At 44.7% G+C, this 20,041-nt stretch overlaps 1 protein-coding gene across 2 annotated transcripts; it reads left to right on the top strand.

Moving 5' to 3' along the window:
• On the top strand, window positions 1-19,720 carry LOC124504970 (caspase-12-like). Of its 2 annotated transcripts, none has more exons than XM_047070680.1 (13): window positions 1-2,228; window positions 3,308-3,557; window positions 4,833-4,895; window positions 5,054-5,197; window positions 6,759-7,007; window positions 8,286-8,348; window positions 12,342-12,433; window positions 12,844-13,017; window positions 14,127-14,361; window positions 14,763-14,909; window positions 17,712-17,821; window positions 18,212-18,331; window positions 19,541-19,720. In XM_047070680.1, exons 2-12 carry the CDS (start codon window positions 3,350-3,352, stop codon window positions 18,308-18,310), a joined length of 1,584 nt encoding a protein of 527 aa, XP_046926636.1. In that variant the 5' UTR covers window positions 1-2,228; window positions 3,308-3,349; the 3' UTR covers window positions 18,311-18,331; window positions 19,541-19,720. The 2 variants fall into 2 exon arrangements, with proteins under 2 accessions (XP_046926636.1, XP_046926635.1); XM_047070679.1 differs by lacking the exon at window positions 1-2,228 and adding an exon at window positions 2,236-2,402.
• Window positions 19,721-20,041: the final 321 nt, after the last annotated feature.

Genomic DNA, 20,041 nt, shown 5'->3' with positions numbered 1-20,041 from the left:
AAAAAGAAGGTGCATAAACCAAGGGCAGGACTTTTTAAAATGCACAAAATCAATAAAATATCCATTCACTCAGTAAAACTACAAATATTCAATAATGACTATATGGCAGGCATTTGGCACTGAGAACAAAACAAAGTTCCTCTCCTTATGGAGCTTGTACTTTAACAGGGAACAGGGAGAGAATATATAGAAACTAAATAAATACACAGTTTATCAGCAGAGTAGACGTGATGTAGAGAGGGAGCCCATCATGGGACATGTGAAGGAAGAACATTCCAGACAGAGGGAAAAGCGAGGAGAAATGGGCTGAGACAGGAACATGCTTGATGTGTTTGAGCAGGAGCAACGAGATGATGGCTGGAAATCCACAGACAAAGAGGAGTGGTGGAAAGTTAGGACATGAGATCAAGGAATTCACCATGTCCAGACTATATAATGTGCCATTGCTATAAAAGACCTTCCACTTTTACTCTAAGATAGAAAACTGTAGACAATGTTGAGTGGATGAATGAATTAAATGGTCAGAGTTACATTTTATCGAGATCAGTCTGGCTCCCGGGTGGAGATGAGAATGGGAAGGATGAGGCCAAGGTAGACCCAGAAACAGGACTTGGAAGGCTATGGCAAAAATTCAGAGTTGAGGGCAGTCCAGATCTGGATGACGGATGCAGAGGGCAATCTTTGCATTCTGAAGGTAAAGCCGACAGAATTGGAGAAAATGAGAGAAAGAGTGTAGGACTTAAATGTTCTACTCTTGGACACTAGAAGAATAAAATGGAAAACATTCTAACAGGGGGTAGGTTTGGGGGCACTGAGACATCTAGTAGGCAGTGAAATAGATGCCCATTGGATACCGGCTATATGAGCCCGGCATTCAGGGGGCAGGCATGGGCTGGAGGGGAAACTTTTGTGCTGTCCTCCTATGTATAAACGGTATCAAAAACCAAGCTGCTGCCTGAGGCTGCTGAATGAAGGAGGACAGACAGAGCAGAGGCCCTGAGATGGGAAGTCACTGGCCAAGTTCACCAAGAAAAGCAGCCAGTGACGTCATGGGAGAACAAAGACAGGCTTGTGATCTGGAAGGCAAATGAATGAAGGGTTTCCGGAAGAGGAGCAAATATCACTAGGAAATGCTTCTAACGTCAAAAACTGAGACAGTACCTAATGTGTTGATTCTTATAAATATCTGTCATACATTGTGAAACTGTAAAAAGCAAATGACTGACAAGATGAGGGAAAAGTTAGAGGTAAATGTGTTTATCTATTGGGGAATAACAAACTGTCCCAAAACTCAGTGGGTCAGTCACCCGTGTGGTCCTTCTCGTCTCTGGGATTCTCCATTTGTCTGAGATCACCGGCACACAGGCTAGGAACCTACTGACATTTCTGGGATCGTTTATGTATTAGTAAAACGTCTGGCTTTGGAAGCCTGAAGCTGGTCTCCGATGGCCTGTCCGGGGCCACTGGGCTCTTCTCCACGTGACGTCTGTCATCTTCTAGCAACCCAGCCCAGGTATCCAAGAGGGGGAAGAGTGCCATGCTTCTGAAGACCCGGGCACAGAGAGTTGCGGTGTCCATTTACCGCATCATGATGGCAAGACCAAGTCGTAGTTGAGCTACCAGTCAGAGCAAAGGGTTCAAAGAGACTGGAGATGCAGGCCATCAACAAAATCAGTATTGTACTGAGTGCTTTTTACAAGCACAGGAACAAAACTTTCAATGATGCGAGCTAAGCATATACTGGGGTTACTTTGTAGTGTGAGACTATTTGGGTGGATGATCTTATTTCATTTCATAAAAACTGTGTTACTTAATTGCAATTGCGAACCCATGTTAAAAAAAAAAAAAAACTCTAATTTTAAGTAAAAGAGTCAACCAAGAGAAATATACACATTTTCCCCAGAACTGACAAGCGGGCAGATGAGGAACAAGAGAAGAAAAAAGATCGCTTATCTGGGTTTTTAAAAACAGTGACAGGGAGTACCCCTGTGTGTCACTTTCCAGCTCCAGTTAAACCTCGCAAACTCACACGTCATTCAGGGGTTGGGCGGACCTCCGTCCAGCGAGGCCTCTCTGCCATTGGGTGGCTGACAGATGGCACTGAGACAAACGAGGGTCTATTTGACTTATTAACCGTGTCAAAAATACACTGCAACACGGAACACAGCAACTGTGAGACAGAAGAAGGAAAAGCCAGGTTTTGCTTCCTGTTTCTCAAAGGAAATAAGGTATAGATCAGAAGACGGGTCAAATTCTTTCTTTGCAAAGACAAAGGAACCTGAAAAGCTGTAGTTTCCCGTTTAGATTTAGGTAATAGCAGCCACTCCACTAAGAGCAGAGATAGAAGGCTGCTTTCATTTTCACTCCTTTTCCTGCCCAGAGAGCCTCAGCAGCAACAGCCGGTGAGTGGCTCCAGTTTTCCATCGTTTACGGCCGTGTTTGAGGGAATTACAGGAGGACGAGGAGTGGGGGAGACAAGGGGGACTCACGAGGTACCCTGGGGACGTAAGGGATTGGGGCTCAGGGCACGGTGGCAGGTACGCGAGCAGACGAAGTATTTTAGGCAAGAAGTTAGACCTTCTAGGAAAAGGAAGGAGATGTAAAAAATCTGGAGCTATCTTCTTAACACTTTGCTGCGATTTTAGCCCTTTCTGTGAACTCACACTGAGAGTTCTTACCCGTTTTACGAGTGTCCTCAGCAGGGTGAGGGGCCGTCCATGGGGCATTTCATTTCCTCCATGCTTCTGCTCCCCGTGTGACCTCTCATGAACAGCAGGGACCAAACCAGCCACACTGTGTTCTCTCAGTCTCTGAGGCCAGAGTCGCCCTGCAGCCCTTCCTCGGAACACAAACAGGGGTCCTTTCCCAGATGTTAATATGTCCGTGCTTTACTGGTACACTACGGATGATGGCAGGTTTTTAAATGAGTAGTGATAAAAGTGACAGGAAGTAAAGAGATCATAGGTGACACCGAGATAGACCTGAGTCAGCCATCACCAAGCTAGTTAGTGAGGCTGCTTTCTTTCTGTGAGCCTCACTTTCTCCACCTGTAATAGAGCAGAATCTTGAAGGCGACTGGTGCTACTCTAAGTGTGGTCGTTGGGCAAGGAGATTTGCCATGATCTGAGACTTTGGGAGAAATGAAAATCACACACTCCACCCTGATCACGGAGATCAGATTTCTGGGAATGAGGAAGTTATATTTACCGAGCTCCCAGATTCTTTTGCATGTTAAAATTTGAGACCCATGGGCCTAGAATCCAATATCTAAAGTCTGTCCATACCTAAAACCCTATTGTTCTCACAGACAAGACATCACCCCAAGGTCCGGCCCTACAACAAAACGGGGATGGCCGGCAATAGGGTGAACGACTTTATTGAGGACTTGAAGGGAAAGAAGGTGTTAACAAAGCAAGAGTTACGTGCATTAGGGAAAAGAGTGGACCTCATCGTGGATAAGACTGAAGGCCTGATTGATGGTCTCAATGAGAAATCGGGAATAGTAGGAAAAATGTTAGTGAAAAGTATCTTCGGTCCCAAAGGCGAGCTGGCTTTAGGTGAGTATCTCGGGTCAACGGACGGGTAACTCATTGGTTACCTGCGCTCCTTATGCGGTCTCTCTGTTATTTCTATTTGCAAGTGGAGAATCAACTATCCACATGTCTAGTCCCCTCTCCGCCTATCGTACTTAAGACTGTAAAATGTCCCGGTCCGCCCCAGACCCTCTGCCAGCATCTGCAATCACTTTACACTGCTGCACCTTTTCTTTTCTCTTCAGCATCTGTCACCTTCAATCATTCCATAACCTCTCTCAGTCACTGTGCCGTGTCTCCCCCGCTAACACATAAACTCCATGAGGCATAGATCTGTGTCGGCTTCGTCCACAAGGTAGCCCGAGCTCCTGGAAACGAGCCCTGACACATAATAGGTGCTGAGTTAACATCTGTTCAATGCGTAAATGGTGCTCGGGCTCTAGGAAATTCTGGGACAGCCTTTAGCCAGTCTGTGGGACACTGGCCATACGCTGTGGACTCGAGACCCATTCCCAGATGTGAAATGTTCCATAGAAACAAAAAATCCACCATCGTCTGCTCACGTGTGGCTTAGCCCATGGAATAAATCTCTGAGCACCTAGATCTGTCCTTGTTAAAGGAGTACAGAGGGAACGTAAGGGCCCGTGGCGCATCAATATGTCTTTGAAGCGTGGGAGGCACACTTTTCCTATGAAGGGTCAAGCGTCACCATTTTAAGCATTTACGACCAAACGTTCTCTGTCACAGTAACTCCAATCTGATGCTGTGGCATAAAATTAGCAACAGACAGTAAGTACAAAGTGAGCGTGAGTGTGTTCCAATAAAGCTTTATTGGCCAACACTGGTGTGGATGGAGTTTGGCCTGCAGGCCAGTTTGCTGTCCCTCTCTATAATATACACATGAGGATATTCTCAAAGCCTGCAACATCCTTCTGGGATTTTCTGTCGTTACTCAAAGACTAACTTTACAGAGATGTGCACTTTCCTTCCTCAGAACAAAAAATGCTATTGCAGAAAACTGTGATTAAAGAATCTGATTATTCCTGAAATCACATGAGCAGGAGCATAATGAGCCCTTCATTGTTTCACGGAACCTCTGCCTCCTCCTTCACTTGGCATAAAGTCACAGGCCTTAAGAAGCAAAGCTGGAGCTTAGAAAACGAGCCAAATTCCCATGCTTCATAGGGAAGGCGCACCCTGAACAGAGTCATTTACTTGTGATCGCGAGGGAAAGAGTTTCAAGTACGGAGGTTCTAGAAACTTAGGTCTGCTAACAAATCTTCTTTTCGATTATTTCAGAAATTCTTGATGAAATTGAGAATTATGACTCTGACAACAGCGGGTCATATTCCTCTTCGACAGGTAAGTGCCCTCAAATCTCATGCGACGACAAAAACTTCTAGCGGTGTCCTCAGGCCCTGCAGTAAAGAGCTAGGAAACCTGAGTTTTCAGTTACCATCTCTGCAAATAATCTACAGAGAAGAGCAAGGATATTTAACTTCTCATTCATTCTACTCCAGAATATGAAGATGAAAGTGAAGAAAGTGAAGAAAATGAAGAAAGTGAAGAAGAGGGAAATGCTGAATCATCCCAGGAAATGGATCCCCCGATAGTAAAAGACACCAAACCTGCTGGCTCATGTGAACCCTCAAACCTCACTGAAGGTAAGTCCCTAGAGTACAGGGGAAAGACCACTGAGATAGGTTCAGAAACTCTGGGTTATTTCTAACTTCCTCACTTTCCCCCCGGTCACAAGCAAGGTCAACACTTATATCCCTGCTCTCCATCTTCTGAGAATCTGGAAGTGAAGGTGAAGATCACGAACTGGGGGAGAACTGGGGGTCGTAGGCATAGGTTCTCCTAGGAGAGGCAGCACCATGGACATGTGGTGACATTAGATGAGCTGAGGCAGACAGAGAGGCCCCTACTGGGCAACAGAAAGAGAGCTGGAATAAAACACAAGGCATCTCTGCACTGTGCCCATCACTGCCGCTGACTAACCACGTTCCCTGGTAGAATTATCTTAACTTTTCTGAGACTCATTTTTTTTTTCTGAGTCTCACATTTTTAAAGGAGATTAATAACATCTATAAAGATGCATAAAACGCCAAAGAGAGATCAACTAACAACTGCACAAACAGAAGAAGGAAGTGGTTAAGAAAGACACGTTAAAAAAAGCACAACAGGACCTGTCACACATACCGTGTGATCACTGAAGAAACTGATGACTTACTGAACCACATTCGAGAATCGTAGTGTCTAGAAAGGAGTGATAGTGCTGTTGTGTTTTGATTAGCATGTTTTCAGAAGTTCTGGACAAGCTTACAAAGGCATAAACATTTTGCCATCTTTATTCACTGTCTTATCTATTCATATATCCGTACGTATATATGCATGTATTAGCTGAAAACCTACATATGCTGTTCTAATCACTGTGTTTATAGCAGGAAGCGAGATAAATAAAGATCCTGCTTTTATGGAGTTTACAGTGCAGTGAAGGTATTTATATAGTAAGAATGACCAAAATACAAGCATAATTCGAGGAACGGACAAGAGAAAAGAGGCGAGGCATGTGGGCCAGGATGAAGAGCTATGAGAACTCATCTGACGTGATATTTGGGACAATGTGACCAGTTGGGACGGGATGTGCCATACTCTGAGGCCAAGGCTTTGCAGGGAAGGAGGAAACAATCCCAAGAGCTCTCAGTCAGAAATGGTCTTGCCGTGTCCCAAGATCAATCTGATGGGAAAGTAGGAGATTAGGAGGGACGTGGTAGAAGGAGCTGTTATGGTCTCAGCTTGGAGCTACCATACTATTTAGAGCCTTTTAGAAAGTGGGAAAGTATCGGGATTGTATTTGCAATAGAAAGGCCCTTAGAAGTTTTTAGGTGGAGGAGTGATAAACCAGCATAGCATCAGAAAGGTCAAATGTGTTCAAATGTTTCAGTTAAGAGACCATAGCTTTTGGCTGGTGTTGCCATAGTAGGGAAGTTGTCACATGGTCAAATCTGGAGCACCTTTGGACAGAGAGTTGACAAAAACATAGACAGAAATAAAAATAATAAACTCTACCTTGATCTACCAAATCAGATTTCTAGGAATGAGCTCCAGGAGCTCTGCTTAACAAGCTCTCAGATACTTTTGCATTTTAAAATTTGAGACCCATGGGCCTAGAATCAGACATCCAAAGTCCTTTCCATACTTAAAATCTTATTGTTCTCACAGATAAGAAATCACCCCAAGATCTGGTCAATGACAAAAAGGGGATTGCCCATGGCATGCTTGGTACCTTTTTTGCGGACTTGAAGGAAAAGAAGGTGTTAAAAGAACGAGAGATACAAACACTAGGGGAAACAGTGAATGTCATTGTGGATAAGACTGAAGGCCTGGTTGGTGATCTCACTGAGAAAACTCAAATGGTGGGCAAAATGCTAAAGAACCATTTCTTCAGTTCCAAGAGCGAGGCGACTATAAGTGAGTATCTGAAGTCAAAGGACAGGTAACTCATTGGTATCTGCTCTCCTTATGCGGTCTCTGTGTTCTTAGTTCTATTTGCAAGTGGAGAATCAACTATCCACATGTCTAGTCCCCTCTCCGCCTATCGTACTTAAGACTGTAAAATGTCCCGGTCCGCCCCAGACCCTCTGCCAGCATCTGCAATCACTTTATACTGCTGCACCTTTTCTTTTCTCTTCAGCATCTGTCACCTTCAATCATTCCATAACCTCTCTTCAGTCACTGTGCCGTGTCTCCCCCGCTAACACATAAACTCCATGAGGCATAGATCTGTGTCGGCTTCGTCCACAAGGTAGCCCGAGCTCCTGGAAACGAGCCCTGACACATAATAGGTGCTGAGTTAACATCTGTTCAATGCGTAAATGGTGCTCGGGCTCTAGGAAATTCTGGGACAGCCTTTAGCCAGTCTGTGGGACACTGGCCATACGCTGTGGACTCGAGACCTATTCCCAGATGTGAAATGTTCAATAGAAACAAAAAATCCATCATTGTCTGCTCACGTGCGGCTTAGCCCAAGGAATAAATCTCTGAGCACCTAGATCTGTCCTTGTTAAAGGAGTACAGAGGGAACGTAAGGGCCCGTGGCGCATCAATATGTCTTTGAAGCGTGGGAGGCACACTTTTCCTATGAAGGGTCAAGCGTCACCATTTTAAGCATTTACGACCAAACGTTCTCTGTCACAGTAACTCCAATCTGATGCTGTGGCATAAAATTAGCAACAGACAGTAAGTACAAAGTGAGCGTGAGTGTGTTCCAATAAAGCTTTATTGGCCAACACTGGTGTGGATGGAGTTTGGCCTGCAGGCCAGTTTGCTGTCCCTCTCTATAATATACACATGAGGATATTCTCAAAGCCTGCAACATCCTTCTGGGATTTTCTGTCGTTACTCAAAGACTAACTTTACAGAGATGTGCACTTTCCTTCCTCAGAACGAAAAATGCTATTGCAGAAAACTGTGATTAAAGAATTTGATTATTCCTGAAATCACATGAGCAGGAGCATAATGAGCCCTTCGTTGTTTCACGGAACCTCTGCCTCCTCCTTCACTTGGCATAAAGTCACAGGCCTTAAGAAGCAAAGCTGGAGCGTAGAAAACGAGCCAAATTCCCACGCTTCATAGGGAAGGCGCACGCTGAACAGAGTCATTTACTTGTGATCGCGAGGGAAAGAGTTTCAAGTACCGAGGTTCTAGAAACTTAGGTCTGCTAACAAATCTTCTTTTCGATTATTTCAGAAATTCTTGATGAAAATGAGAAGGATGAATCTGGCAAAATCAAGTCATTTTCCTCCTCAACAGGTAAGTGCCTTCAAATCTCACACCACAATGAAAACCTTCAGACCTCTAGAGGTGTCCACAGGCCCTGCAGTAAAGAGCTAGGAAACCTGAATTTTCAGTTACCATCTCTGCAAATGATCTACAGAGAAGAGCATTGATATTTAACTTCTTCTTCATTCCACTTTGGAATCTGAAGTAAATGTGAACAAAGTGAAGAAAAAGAAAAATGCTGTCAGCCCAGGCATTGGCTCTCCCTATAGTGGAAGCCACCAAACCAAATGGCTCTTGGAAACCCTCAAAGCTCAATCAGGATAAGGCCCTACATTACAGAGGCCCTATGTCACAGGGGAAAGACCACTGAGATCGGTTCCAAAACTCTGGGTTATTTATTTAAAAAAATTTTTTTAATGTTCATTTATTTTTGAGAGAGACAGAGAATCAGAGCACAAGCAGGGAAAGGGGAGAGAGAGAGGGAGGCACAGAATCGGAAGCAGGCTCCAGGTTCTGAGCTGTCAGCACAGAACCCAACGCAGGGCTCAAACACACAAACTGCAAGATCATGACTTGAGCCGAAGTTGGACGCTCAACCAACTGAGCTACCCAGGTGCCCCAGAAACTCTGGGTTATTTCTGACTTCCTCACAACCCCCAGGTCACAAGCAAGGTCAACACTTACATCCCTGCTCTCCACTTCTGAGAATCTGGAAGTGAAAGTGAAGATCATGAATTGGGGGAGAAGGCTGGGGGTCGTAGGCATGGGTTCTAGGACAGGCAGCGTCATGGACACGTGGTGACACTAGATGAGCTGAGGCAGACAGAGAGGCCCCTACTGGGCAACAGAAAGAGAGCTGGAATAAAACACAAGCCATCTCTGCACTGAGCCCATCATTGCCCCTGACTAACCACGTTCCCCGGTGGATTACCTCAACTTTTCTAAGACTCCTATTTTTAAATGAGATTGATTAATAACATCTATAAAGATAAATAAAACATCAAAGAGAGATCAACTAACAACTGCAAACAGAACAAGGATGTGGTTAAGAAAAACACGCTAAGGGGCCCCTGGGTGGCTCAGTCGGTTAAGTGTCCTACTTTGACTCAGGTCATGATCTTTGAGCCCCACATGGGGCTCTGTGCTGATGGCTCAGAGCCTGGAGCGTGCTTCGGATTCTGTGTCTTCCTGTCTCTCCGCCTCTTCCCCATTTGCTCTCTCTCTCTCTCAAAAATAAATAAAATGTAAAAAAATAAAATAAAAAAGGGAAAAGAAACACGTTAAGAAAAGCACAACAAGACTGGTCACATATACCGTGTGATCACTAAAGAAACTGATGACTTACTGAACCACATCCGAGAATCGTAGCATCTAGAAAGGAGTGATAGCGCTGTTGTGTTTTGATTAGCATGTTTTCAGAAGTTCTGGACAAGCTTACAAAGGCATAAACATTTTGCCATCTTTATTCACTGTCTTATCTATTCATATATCCGTACGTATATATGCATGTATTAGCTGAAAACCTACATATGCTGTTCTAATCACTGTGTTTATAGCAGGAAGCGAGATAAATAAAGATCCTGCTTTTATGGAGTTTACAGTGCAGTGAAGGTATTTATATAGTCAGAATGACCAAAATACAAGCATAATTCGGGGGATGGAGAAGAGAAAGAGGCGAGGCATGTGGGCCAGGATGAAGAGCTATGAGAACTCATCTGACGTGATATTCGGGACAATGTGACCAGTTGGGATGGGATGTGTCATACTCTGAGGCCAAGGCCTTGCAGGGAAGGAGGAAACAATCCCAAGAGCTCTCAGTCAGAAATGGTCTTGCCGTGTCCCAAGATCAATCTGATGGGAGAGTAGGAGATTAGGAGGGACGTAGTAGAAGGAGCTGTTATGGTCTCAGCTTGGAGCTACCATACTATTTAGAGCCTTTTAGAAAGTGGGAAAGTATCGGGATTGTATTTGCAATAGAAAGGCCCTTAGAAGTTTTTAGGTGGAGGAGTGATAAACCAGCATAGCATCAGAAAGGTCAAATGTGTTCAAATGTTTCAGTTAAGAGACCATAGCTTTCGGCTGGTGTCATGGTAGGGAAGATCTCAGGAAGTCAAATCTGGAGCTCTCTGGGATGGAGAGTCAACAAAAACTATCCTGGACTGGCTGTGGGCTAAATAAGGAAGAGAAGGAACCAAGGATGATTCTGTGTTTGGGGTAGGCAACTAGGTGAAGGGTGTGAGGAACTGAGATAGCAAAAAACTTGTAGTAGAGAGAAATCTGAGGAAAAACCTATTTGTAGGAGTGGGCGAATATCAGGAGTCCTTCTCTCTACACATTTACTTTGTTGCCTGGATCACATCCAAGGGTACATGTTGAATACCCAGGTAGATTCAGCCGCGTTGTTCACAGGGGGACCAGGCACGGGAGTAAATCTCAGGATTGAGCAGCATGTAGACAGTATTTAGGATGACGTGTCTGGAAGAGGCCACCTGGGGAGAGATGCTGACAGAACATCTTAGAGGGTTCAATGTCGAAAGACCCAACTCTGGGAGGCGTGGAGGAAGCGCAAGGCTGGCGCAGGGCATCCAGCTTGAGAGAGGACGGTTACCGCACGCAGAGCCTCTGAAGCCTGGAGAACCCTGCTCAAGGAGGAAGGTGTGCTCGACCACGTTTGAATGCTCAAGAAGCAACAGATGGCCAGTGGCGACCTCAATCTCAAGCATTTAAGTGTTGAAAATGACAGTCAGTGTCTACCGCGTGAAGAAAAGAGAATGAGAGATGAAAACAGTGAAAAGAGATGCCGCCTTTAATGAATTGTACTGAGAAGCAGAGCGGGGAAACACAATAGCTGGATGGGACACCAAGTGCAGGGGCAGAGTGCGTAACAGATAAAGGGATATCAAGGCATGTGATACGCCAGCAGGGAGAGCACAGCAGGGGCAAGAAGGGGTACAGATGATGCAGAAGACGGGGACGAGGAATCACCCGAGTACAGCTCTCGCAGGTGAGAGGAAATCGAGCGGGAACGTAAGTACAGTCTCTACCCTCAGCCAGGAGGAAGAATGTGCCGTCCTTTGTCACAGGAGGGGAAGGACAGAAGGTGGGCAGACGTGCGGGAAAACGAACAGACCTGTTGGTTCGGAAGATGAAATTGTTCTTACCCAGCAATACTGGAAGGACCGGAAGGCTTGTTTCCCTACGGGAAAACTACAACAAGAAAAGGGAAAGATGCCTGGTAGCTATTTTCAAGTATTGGAAGGTAACTACTCCTTAATAAGTGGTTGTAGGCTCTTCATCTGTGCCAGATAATCATTCTAGGCATAGGAAATACAGAGATTAAACACATCTTCCCTGTCCTAATGAAGCCTACCATACAGTAAGCACAATTAAGAGCTATTATTATCATAGTTTTTAGGGGCACATTTACATAAAGTGATCGAAACACGAGGAGAGAAGCCGTAGAAGTATTAGTGAGCTTTCATGGGAAAAGGAAGGAGACATTTGTCTTGATGGTTCCAATGCAGGAACTATATACACCAGTGCTTTGAAAGCTCACACTCCAGGATCCTCAGAATTGGTCAAAATGCTTTAGAATTCTGCAGGGTCTCTGTTAGTGGAGACACTGCACTGGTGGTAATGTGCACAGTAGGGATATTTTAGTGGAGTTAAATAACTGAATAATCACTTGACCAGGCCACATGAACATTAGGCTTCCTTCCAAATCTTAGGCACTGTGTCTGTGTGAGACTAACGCACGGGGATTGAAAGGTTACTCAATGCCATGACCACTGACAAAAACAAAAGTTGTCCGTGGGGTCAGTAAGAAGCAGAAAGAAAGATGGTAGTATGAAGATTTCTCTTTTTGTCATTTGTAATACAAAATGATTTTTTTGTTGTTGTTTTATTTAGCCTTTTGAAGGGATGGCGGTGAGCATTTCCTAAGAATGAGAGCCTGGTGAAAAGATCCTCATGACTGCCAGACAGTGGGTGCTACTCCTTAATGAGTAATTTTTTCTCTTGTAGTTTTTCAGGTAACCCAGGCTTCCCAAATCAATGTGCTGAAGCTTTGTCCTTGTATCCATTTTAAGGAACCAAAGACAATAATGGCACATGAGGTAATATACTTTGGAATAGGGGCACACAAGGTTGTCCACTCGAACAACATGGAACTCACTGGAAATTTCAGTTCTTGCTACAGATGCCTTAGGATCAGCCCCAAAGGCACAGGATGCTATTCAATCATGTTACCTAATTAAGGGGCCCTTACATCAGATTTCCTGTCTGTTTCATCCCGTCCTCAAACATACTTTAAACTCCTCGTCACCAGTGAACCGAAGCAAGGTTTCCGGAGCGTGTACTCAGAACTACTACACGTTTTTAGTCTGGTGCCTTGTTCATGAATCCTTAGTTCCATCCCCAAGTCCTCCAGCCATCCAATCTCTAATTGTAAGGGCCTATTTTGCATAGGATTTGGAGGCAAAAGTGGGAGGCTGGGTGCAACTCACTCTGTGTCGGTTAACTGCAGATCTATCCAGTGATGGAGAAGAAGAGCCGAATGCGCCTGGCTCTCATCATTTGCAATAGAACATTCGATTATCTTTCTGAGCGAGAAGGCTGTGAAAAGGACATTTCGGGGATGCGAGATCTGCTGGAGAACCTTGGATATTCAGTGGTTATAAAGGAAAATCTCACCGCTCAGGTAATGGCCCCAGAGAGTGGGATGAGTTGGGATGAGTGTCCCTCCTTTCATCTCCTTCCTGGACTTCTTCCTTGGCGGCTGTCAGAACGGAGCGCACGTTACAGAAACTGCATTTCTCTAGAACAGGCATCCTGCACCCCAGCCTCTCCCAACGTACACTCTGAAGGCCAAGACCTAGATGGCAGTAGTTCACTAAACAGGCTGGCTCTTGCTAATGCTCTCAGTTTGGGAGACACCCATCACTTGATAGTCTATGTGAGACACCACTCTGAGGCCTTTATAATTTCAGTATCGTGTGTCTGAATGTGAAGCCAAGTAGGCGGTTAAAAAACAAAACAAAACAAGTTTTGCACACATACATACACAGAAGAAGTTGTGATTCTGGCTTCGTCCAAAAAAATACCACGGGAGGCTTTAGACAAACCATTTTAAATTTTTTTTTTTCAACGTTTATTTATTTTTGGGACAGAGAGAGACAGAGCATGAACGGGGGAGGGGCAGAGAGAGAGGGAGACACAGAATCGGAAACAGGCTCCAGGCTACGAGCCATCAGCCCAGAGCCTGACGCGGGGCTCGAACTCACGGACCGCGAGATCGTGACCTGGCTGAAGTCGGACGCCTAACCGACTGCGCCACCCAGGCGCCCCTCATTTTAAACCTAGCAAGGAATCTGTTCACGTCTCTACGCCAGTGGAAACAGTCCCTCTGTCTCTGTCTCTGTCTCACTCTTTGTTTAATGAAAACTCAGGGCAACTGCAGCCTGTAACACGGTTGTGAAAAGCAAAGCCTTTGGCAGGAGACCCGTCACCTCACGTGTCCCTCCCTGTACTCCACCTCCTAGCGTCTCCCTCAGTCTAAGGATCTACTGAACACCACCGGGCTACACGCTGTATGAAAAAACCCTGCTTTTCCATTCTATACATCCAGCTTTCTGGCTGTATGTCAGAACGTAATTTCTCGTACAATTCCACTCTGTCCAAATCGTCTGATCAGTCCATTTCTGCTGTCTCTCTCTCCCTCTTGCGTGTGTGCGTGTAAAGTCCATGTACTGTGTGAGCACAGAGTAGACACAGACGGCTCCCAGGTGGTAAGTCTGGAAACTCTTTCAGGAAATGAAGGTCGAGCTGAAGCACTTTGCCACCCGCCCAGAGCACCGCTTCTCAGACAGCACGTTCCTCGTGTTCATGTCACACGGCATCCTGGACGGGATCTGTGGGACGAAGCACAGGGAGGAAGAGCCGGATGTCCTTCACGACGACACCATCTTCCAGATTTTCAACAATCGCAACTGCAAGAACCTAAAAGACAAACCGAAGGTCATCATCATGCAGGCCTGCCGAGGCAGTGAGTTGGAGCTGGGGGACGCAGGGGGTGGCCGTCCGCTTTTTTCTGTGATTAGCCTGGTGTCCAGCCTTTGCCTTCCCAGGGCTGAGGGAGAGAAACCACACTGTAGAACGGCACTTGGGCCTGCTCCAGAAAGATACGAAGCCTGTATCGTCGTTGAACAAGTGTTAAGTGCGCTAGAATAACAGCACGTGTCCCGATCATCTGGGACTAGGTTCCACTAAACTTAAGTGGCCTCTGTGTAGTTCCCAGTCAGTGAGGCAATTTTCCTATCAGGAAGATACTGGCATTTTTAATAAATTCCAGATGGAAATGTATTGACGTAAAGGTACAAGGGTTAAGAGACATTTTGTGTGTCTGTGTCTGTAACATCTTTTGTAAGACAAGCGTGTCTCTCCCAGAAGGCAACGGGGCCGTCTGGGTGACAGATGTGGGAGAAGCCTGTGCATGGCCGGAAAACCAGCCCTTAGCACCCTACATCTTCAGTGATGCCGTACAAAAGACCCATGTGGAGAAGGACTTCATCGCTTTCAAATCTTCGACTCCACGTAAGTGACTTCAGAGAGAAGCTTCTCGATCTCCTGTTGGTTTCCAGATCACAGGCCTGGCTGTGATCCTATGTGATTGCTGATTGAAAAACATCTCTTCCTTCATGATAGATTTTAGGCAGAGAATAGATTTAAAATACGGAGGTTTTTATAACTAGAAAGCTAGAAGTCTTCATTTTGGAGGAAACATTCAAAATAAACCAGAGTTTTATGAGGATCCAGTGTTACAATAGTCTAACTATAAATCAGAGTTGTTTTTGTTTGTTCAGACAGCAAAGGCACATGATTTGGCCCACCTCATCACCTGCTAGCAATTAAACAGGTAATCAGTAAAACTGTAGTACTTTCTTCACACATTCCAGAGCCTCTTACATTATTATTTGACTCTAATCTAAAAAAAATTAGTTAATATTCAAATGCCTGACTTGAGCGTCACGCAGCCAAGACCGAAAATCCTCCTTTGGCAGCAAAGACAAAGTAGGAGATAGAAACACAAGCTATACCGAGCTGATCGTGGTCAAACCTGCAGAAAATCTATTTAACAGTCACCCACGACATTGGGGTGATTTAGGGAACCAGGGCAATTTCAAGAATCTTGTTTACGAAGCCACAGTTGTAAGTCCTCTACTGCAGTGATTACAAACTGCGATGTGCACAGACATCCCTTTGGAACGATATTACAGGCATGGTTCTGATTCAGTGGGTCTGGGGGGGGTGGCGAGATGGTGCCTTTCAAAACACCCTGCGGTGAGGCTAGTGCTGTCCGCCCATGGCCACACATGAGCAGCAAGGGACTGGAGGACCCTCTGAGTGTTGTCTGACAGGAAAAGGCTATGCAGGGAACACCCACTCCGTACCTGGAACAGTCATACTTCTCTTTGTTTTACATACTGGAGTTTAAATAAAACTTTATTTGAAAGAAGAGCTCTGTACTTTTAGCAATTAAAGGAAGTTAAGAAGGCATATATGGGCTGGTATGTATCTAAGAGACTCTTTAACTTACTTAAGGAAATGAAGTCTAACATGTAAAGTCCTTGCACTCATTTTTGCACACGTAACGACCCGCTAAGGTGGAGTGAGCACAGGGTGTAGGATCCACCAGTGAAGCAGATGTGCTTACCGAACCTCATGGAGCATATGGTCGGAGCAGAGAGACAGAGGTTAACTCAGGGGAAAATATACACCCACGTCTCACAAGTAGATACTGTCTCTTGACCGTGCTAATTGCTTTGAGGAAAAACGTGTTGAAAGATGAAGGAGTTAACTATGTCAAGGGTAAGCGAGGAACATTCCAGACAGAAAAAGCACAGAGGACCTGGGAAAGAAAGGAGCCTGGAAAACCGGGCCAGTATATCTGGAGCACAGAGCTGGGGCTCAGTGCTGAGAGGGAGGTTGGAGAGGTCAGGAGGGGTCATGTGATTTGGGGCCTCATAGGTTCGGGAAGGATTTGATCTTTTCTGTTTACATACTTTATTACTAATATTACTTTATACTAATAGTAATAGGAAGTTTTGGTGAAACTTAAGCAATGAAATGGTAAGATTATCATTTTTATATAACTACTCCGGGGATTCTGTGGGGAATGGATTACAGTATAGCAGGAAATACAGGAGGCGGGTTAAAACGCTACTGCAGGGTTACTGGCCACAGCTGGTAACGGCAGTCTCGGGAAGACACAGCTGTTGAATCCAGAAGGAATTAGTGTATAAAATGTCCAGGACCCAGTGTTGGGAGGATGTGGCAGGTGAGTAAGAAGGGATGACACAGAGGACTCAAGGGATGGTCATGGTGCGTTCATTAAACCGGGAATCCTGCCAGAAAGTGTGAGATGCCTTTGGCATATTTCCAGATGAAACAGAGAGAGTTACAAAGCTGTGTACCTCAGAAAAGAGAATGGCACCAGGATTCGGGAGGTGGTGGCTGAGAATTATATCTCATGGTCTAAAAATGGATGAAATTATACAGGAGCAGAGAACAGATGGAGACGAGATCCCAAAGCTGAGGCTTGTGGATGGTAGAGGTCAAGCTGGGAGGCAGAGTATTTGCAAGTTGGGCTCAGGAAGTTTCCTATCAGGGCATAAGAAAGAAAAGTAAGGGTATGTATGTGTGGTCAGTGTGACCAAGAAAGCCTCCACTGGACTTATGGCCAGTTTCTGATTTGAATGAGAGAGATCAGGTGAAACCCAGCGAGTGACCATGAGATTGAATGACGTGGAGGCCATGAATGGCCTTGGGGAAAGTGACTTGGTAAAGTCAGGGTGGTGGGGGGAGACAGCAGACGGGTGAGCAGGCTAGGGCTCGGAGGATGTGAAGACGGTGGGGAGAGACAAACCTGAGGAATGCAACCATTAAAAGGAGGAAGGAACAGGAAGGTAGCTGCAGATAAAGTGACCATCAGACTATTAGCTTTTTGACGATGGGAGAGATTTGATCACATTGCAGTGGTCACGAAAAGTGGTAGCTCGAGAGATGTTCACAATAAAAAACGAGCAAAATATTCCAGGAGAAAACAGAACAGACGAAGAGGAGGTCCAGAATGGCACGACAGGAATTAGTTTCTTTTCCACTACTTGCAGTCCGAGGCAGGTAACTTTGGCTCTAAGAGCGTGAACAGGGTTGATGACTGAGAGTCCACGACGGTTTTCTCTGGGCCTCCTGGGGACACTGGAGGTCCCAGCTTTGCCTTTCTCTCTCCTCCAAAGCACTAAAATCAAACTATGCCCAAAAGCTCTGACTCTAAGAGTCTTCCACACACAACACAAAGGCCACATCTCCCAGTATTTTAATACCTTTTATTTGCAGATAACGTTTCCTGGAGACTGAACACAGATGGCTCTGTCTTCATTTCCCATCTTATCCGCTACTTCAAAATGTATTCTTGTTGTCATCATTTGGAGGAGATTTTCCGAAAGGTACAGGTCTTCTGTTTTTTTCAATGTCATCACTGTGCAACCATTCTCAATTTTTTTTGGTGGGTGGGTGGGTGGGGAATCCTGAAAGCTCTTAGGCCATCTTGGCATTCCTTCCTGTACTCCACGTTTGTTTAAAGAGGAGGTTTTGGGGAAATACTGCACGGAACCAGTGTGAGTTTCTCTGATTCTGATGGCCTTGTTTATTCAGAAAATGCTTGAGGATACTCTATCATGCATAGATGTACTATAGCCAAGGAAAAGCTAAACGTTTCTTCTGTGTATACCCCTCTGGCCACAGCCTTAAAACATACCACAAATTCTGTGACTCCTGAGAGAGAAGTCCAGATTTCCCTTTTAGGAAGTATCTAAAGATTTTCTTTCCTGCCTTAGGTTCAATATTCATTTGAGACTCCGAATATAATTACCCAGATGCCCACGATTGAGAGACTCTCCATGACACGATATTTCTACCTCTTCCCTGGGAATTAAAACTCATACACAGCATCTCAGGTAAATGCTCCCAAGAAGTGGACTTGGGAGCTCCCTGCTCAGAGCCTGTGTGTCAAATACAGACAGAATGGAGGACAGTGACAGGGTGTAGCTGCCTAGTACTGTCCTGTCCCCATGTTCTTTTTTTTTTTTTCAACATAATTCTTAATTTTTTTTTAATTTACATCCAAATTAGTTAGCATATAGTGCAACCATGATTTCAGGAGTAGATTCCTTAATGCCCCCTTACCCATTTAGCCCATCCCCCCTCCCACAACCCCTCCGGTAACCCTCTGTTTGTTCATCATATTTAAGAGTCTCTTACGCTTTGTCCCCCTCCCTGTTTTTATATTATTTTTGCTTCCTTTCCCTTCTGTTCATCTGTTTTGTCTCTTAAAGTCCTCATATGAGTGAAGTCATATGATATTTGTCTTTCTCGGACTGACCAATGTCACTTAGCATAATACCCTCCAGTTCCATCCCATGTAGTTGCAAATGGCAAGAATTCATGCTTTTTGATTGCCGAGTAATACTTCATTGTATACATATACACCACATCTTCTTTATCCATTCATCCACCGATGGACATCTGGGCTCTTTCCATACTTTGGCTATCGTCGACAGTGCTACTATAAACATGGGGGTGCACGTGTCCCTTCGAAACAGCACACCTGTATCCCTTGGATAAATGCCTAGTAGCGCAATTGCTGGGTCATAGGGTAGTTCTATTTTTAATTTTTTGAGGAACCTCCATACTGTTTTCCAGAGTGGCTGCACCAGCTTGCATTCCCATCGTCCCCATGTTCTTAATGACCCTTGGGAAAACCCTGGTTTCATACGAAATTATAAGAAATTATAAGTCTAATGTTTCCCTCCAGTCTTAATGTCTCTTAAGGACCTACCTACTGAGTGGAAGATATTTAGTTCCGAAGCTTGCACAAAAAAACTGGATGTTCATATACAGCTGGCGTGAGGCGTCCTCCCAGGGAAGTCAGTTTGGCTGAGTTTCATTCCTCCTGTGTTTGTGATGAGGACTGCCTGTACCACAGTGTCAGTTGGAGGCTGCTGGGTGTGCACCGAGGCAATGAGACCCTAGTGCGGACCTCCCCCTCTGGGGGTGACAGCCCATAGCCCTTTTGTGAAGGCACAACTCATGGTAGGCATGAGTTCTGTTTATGCCTTACCTCCTATAACCCCTTTCCTTATGTTTCCTTCTCTCTACTTTTCCAGGGAAACTGGGCCATTATGTACTCGACGAACCTACTACTTTAAAAGGGCAATGTCTGCTCGTGAATATTTTTATACGAAACTTCCCAAATGCCCACCTTCAACCAAGGCCAAGTGAAAATCAATGTCATATTGTTGCTGAGTTAGTACTTACTACATTTTTAAAAAATTTTGTTTGTTTTCTCAAGTTATTGTAAGGGTAAAACATTTTCGTTGCAAAACAAAGTTTAAGTATAGAAAAACATTTAAAAATATTTAATGAATAAGTGATTACATTAATAGGTGTCCTGGTATTAGGCAAAGATCATATTCTCGGGATAAACTCTTCTCTGTTATAAAGGATCATTCACGTACTCTCCACTTGGAAGACTATTACTAACATTTGACTTGGGACATTTACATTATAGACTGAATTCTCATTTATTTTGACTCATTTCTAACTTGGCCATAGGATATTTTGGTAATATTTTTTAATGAACTACAAGTAGTATTTTTTTTTTGATT

This window comes from Lynx rufus, unplaced genomic scaffold (assembly GCF_022079265.1).
Source record: "Lynx rufus isolate CCGP_SWC_20201006 ecotype Redwood Valley unplaced genomic scaffold, mLynRuf1.p SCAF_9, whole genome shotgun sequence".
Taxonomy (NCBI): Eukaryota; Metazoa; Chordata; class Mammalia; order Carnivora; family Felidae; genus Lynx; species Lynx rufus.
Note: the sequence above shows the minus strand (reverse complement) of the source record. Positions and strands in the feature narration are given on the sequence as shown.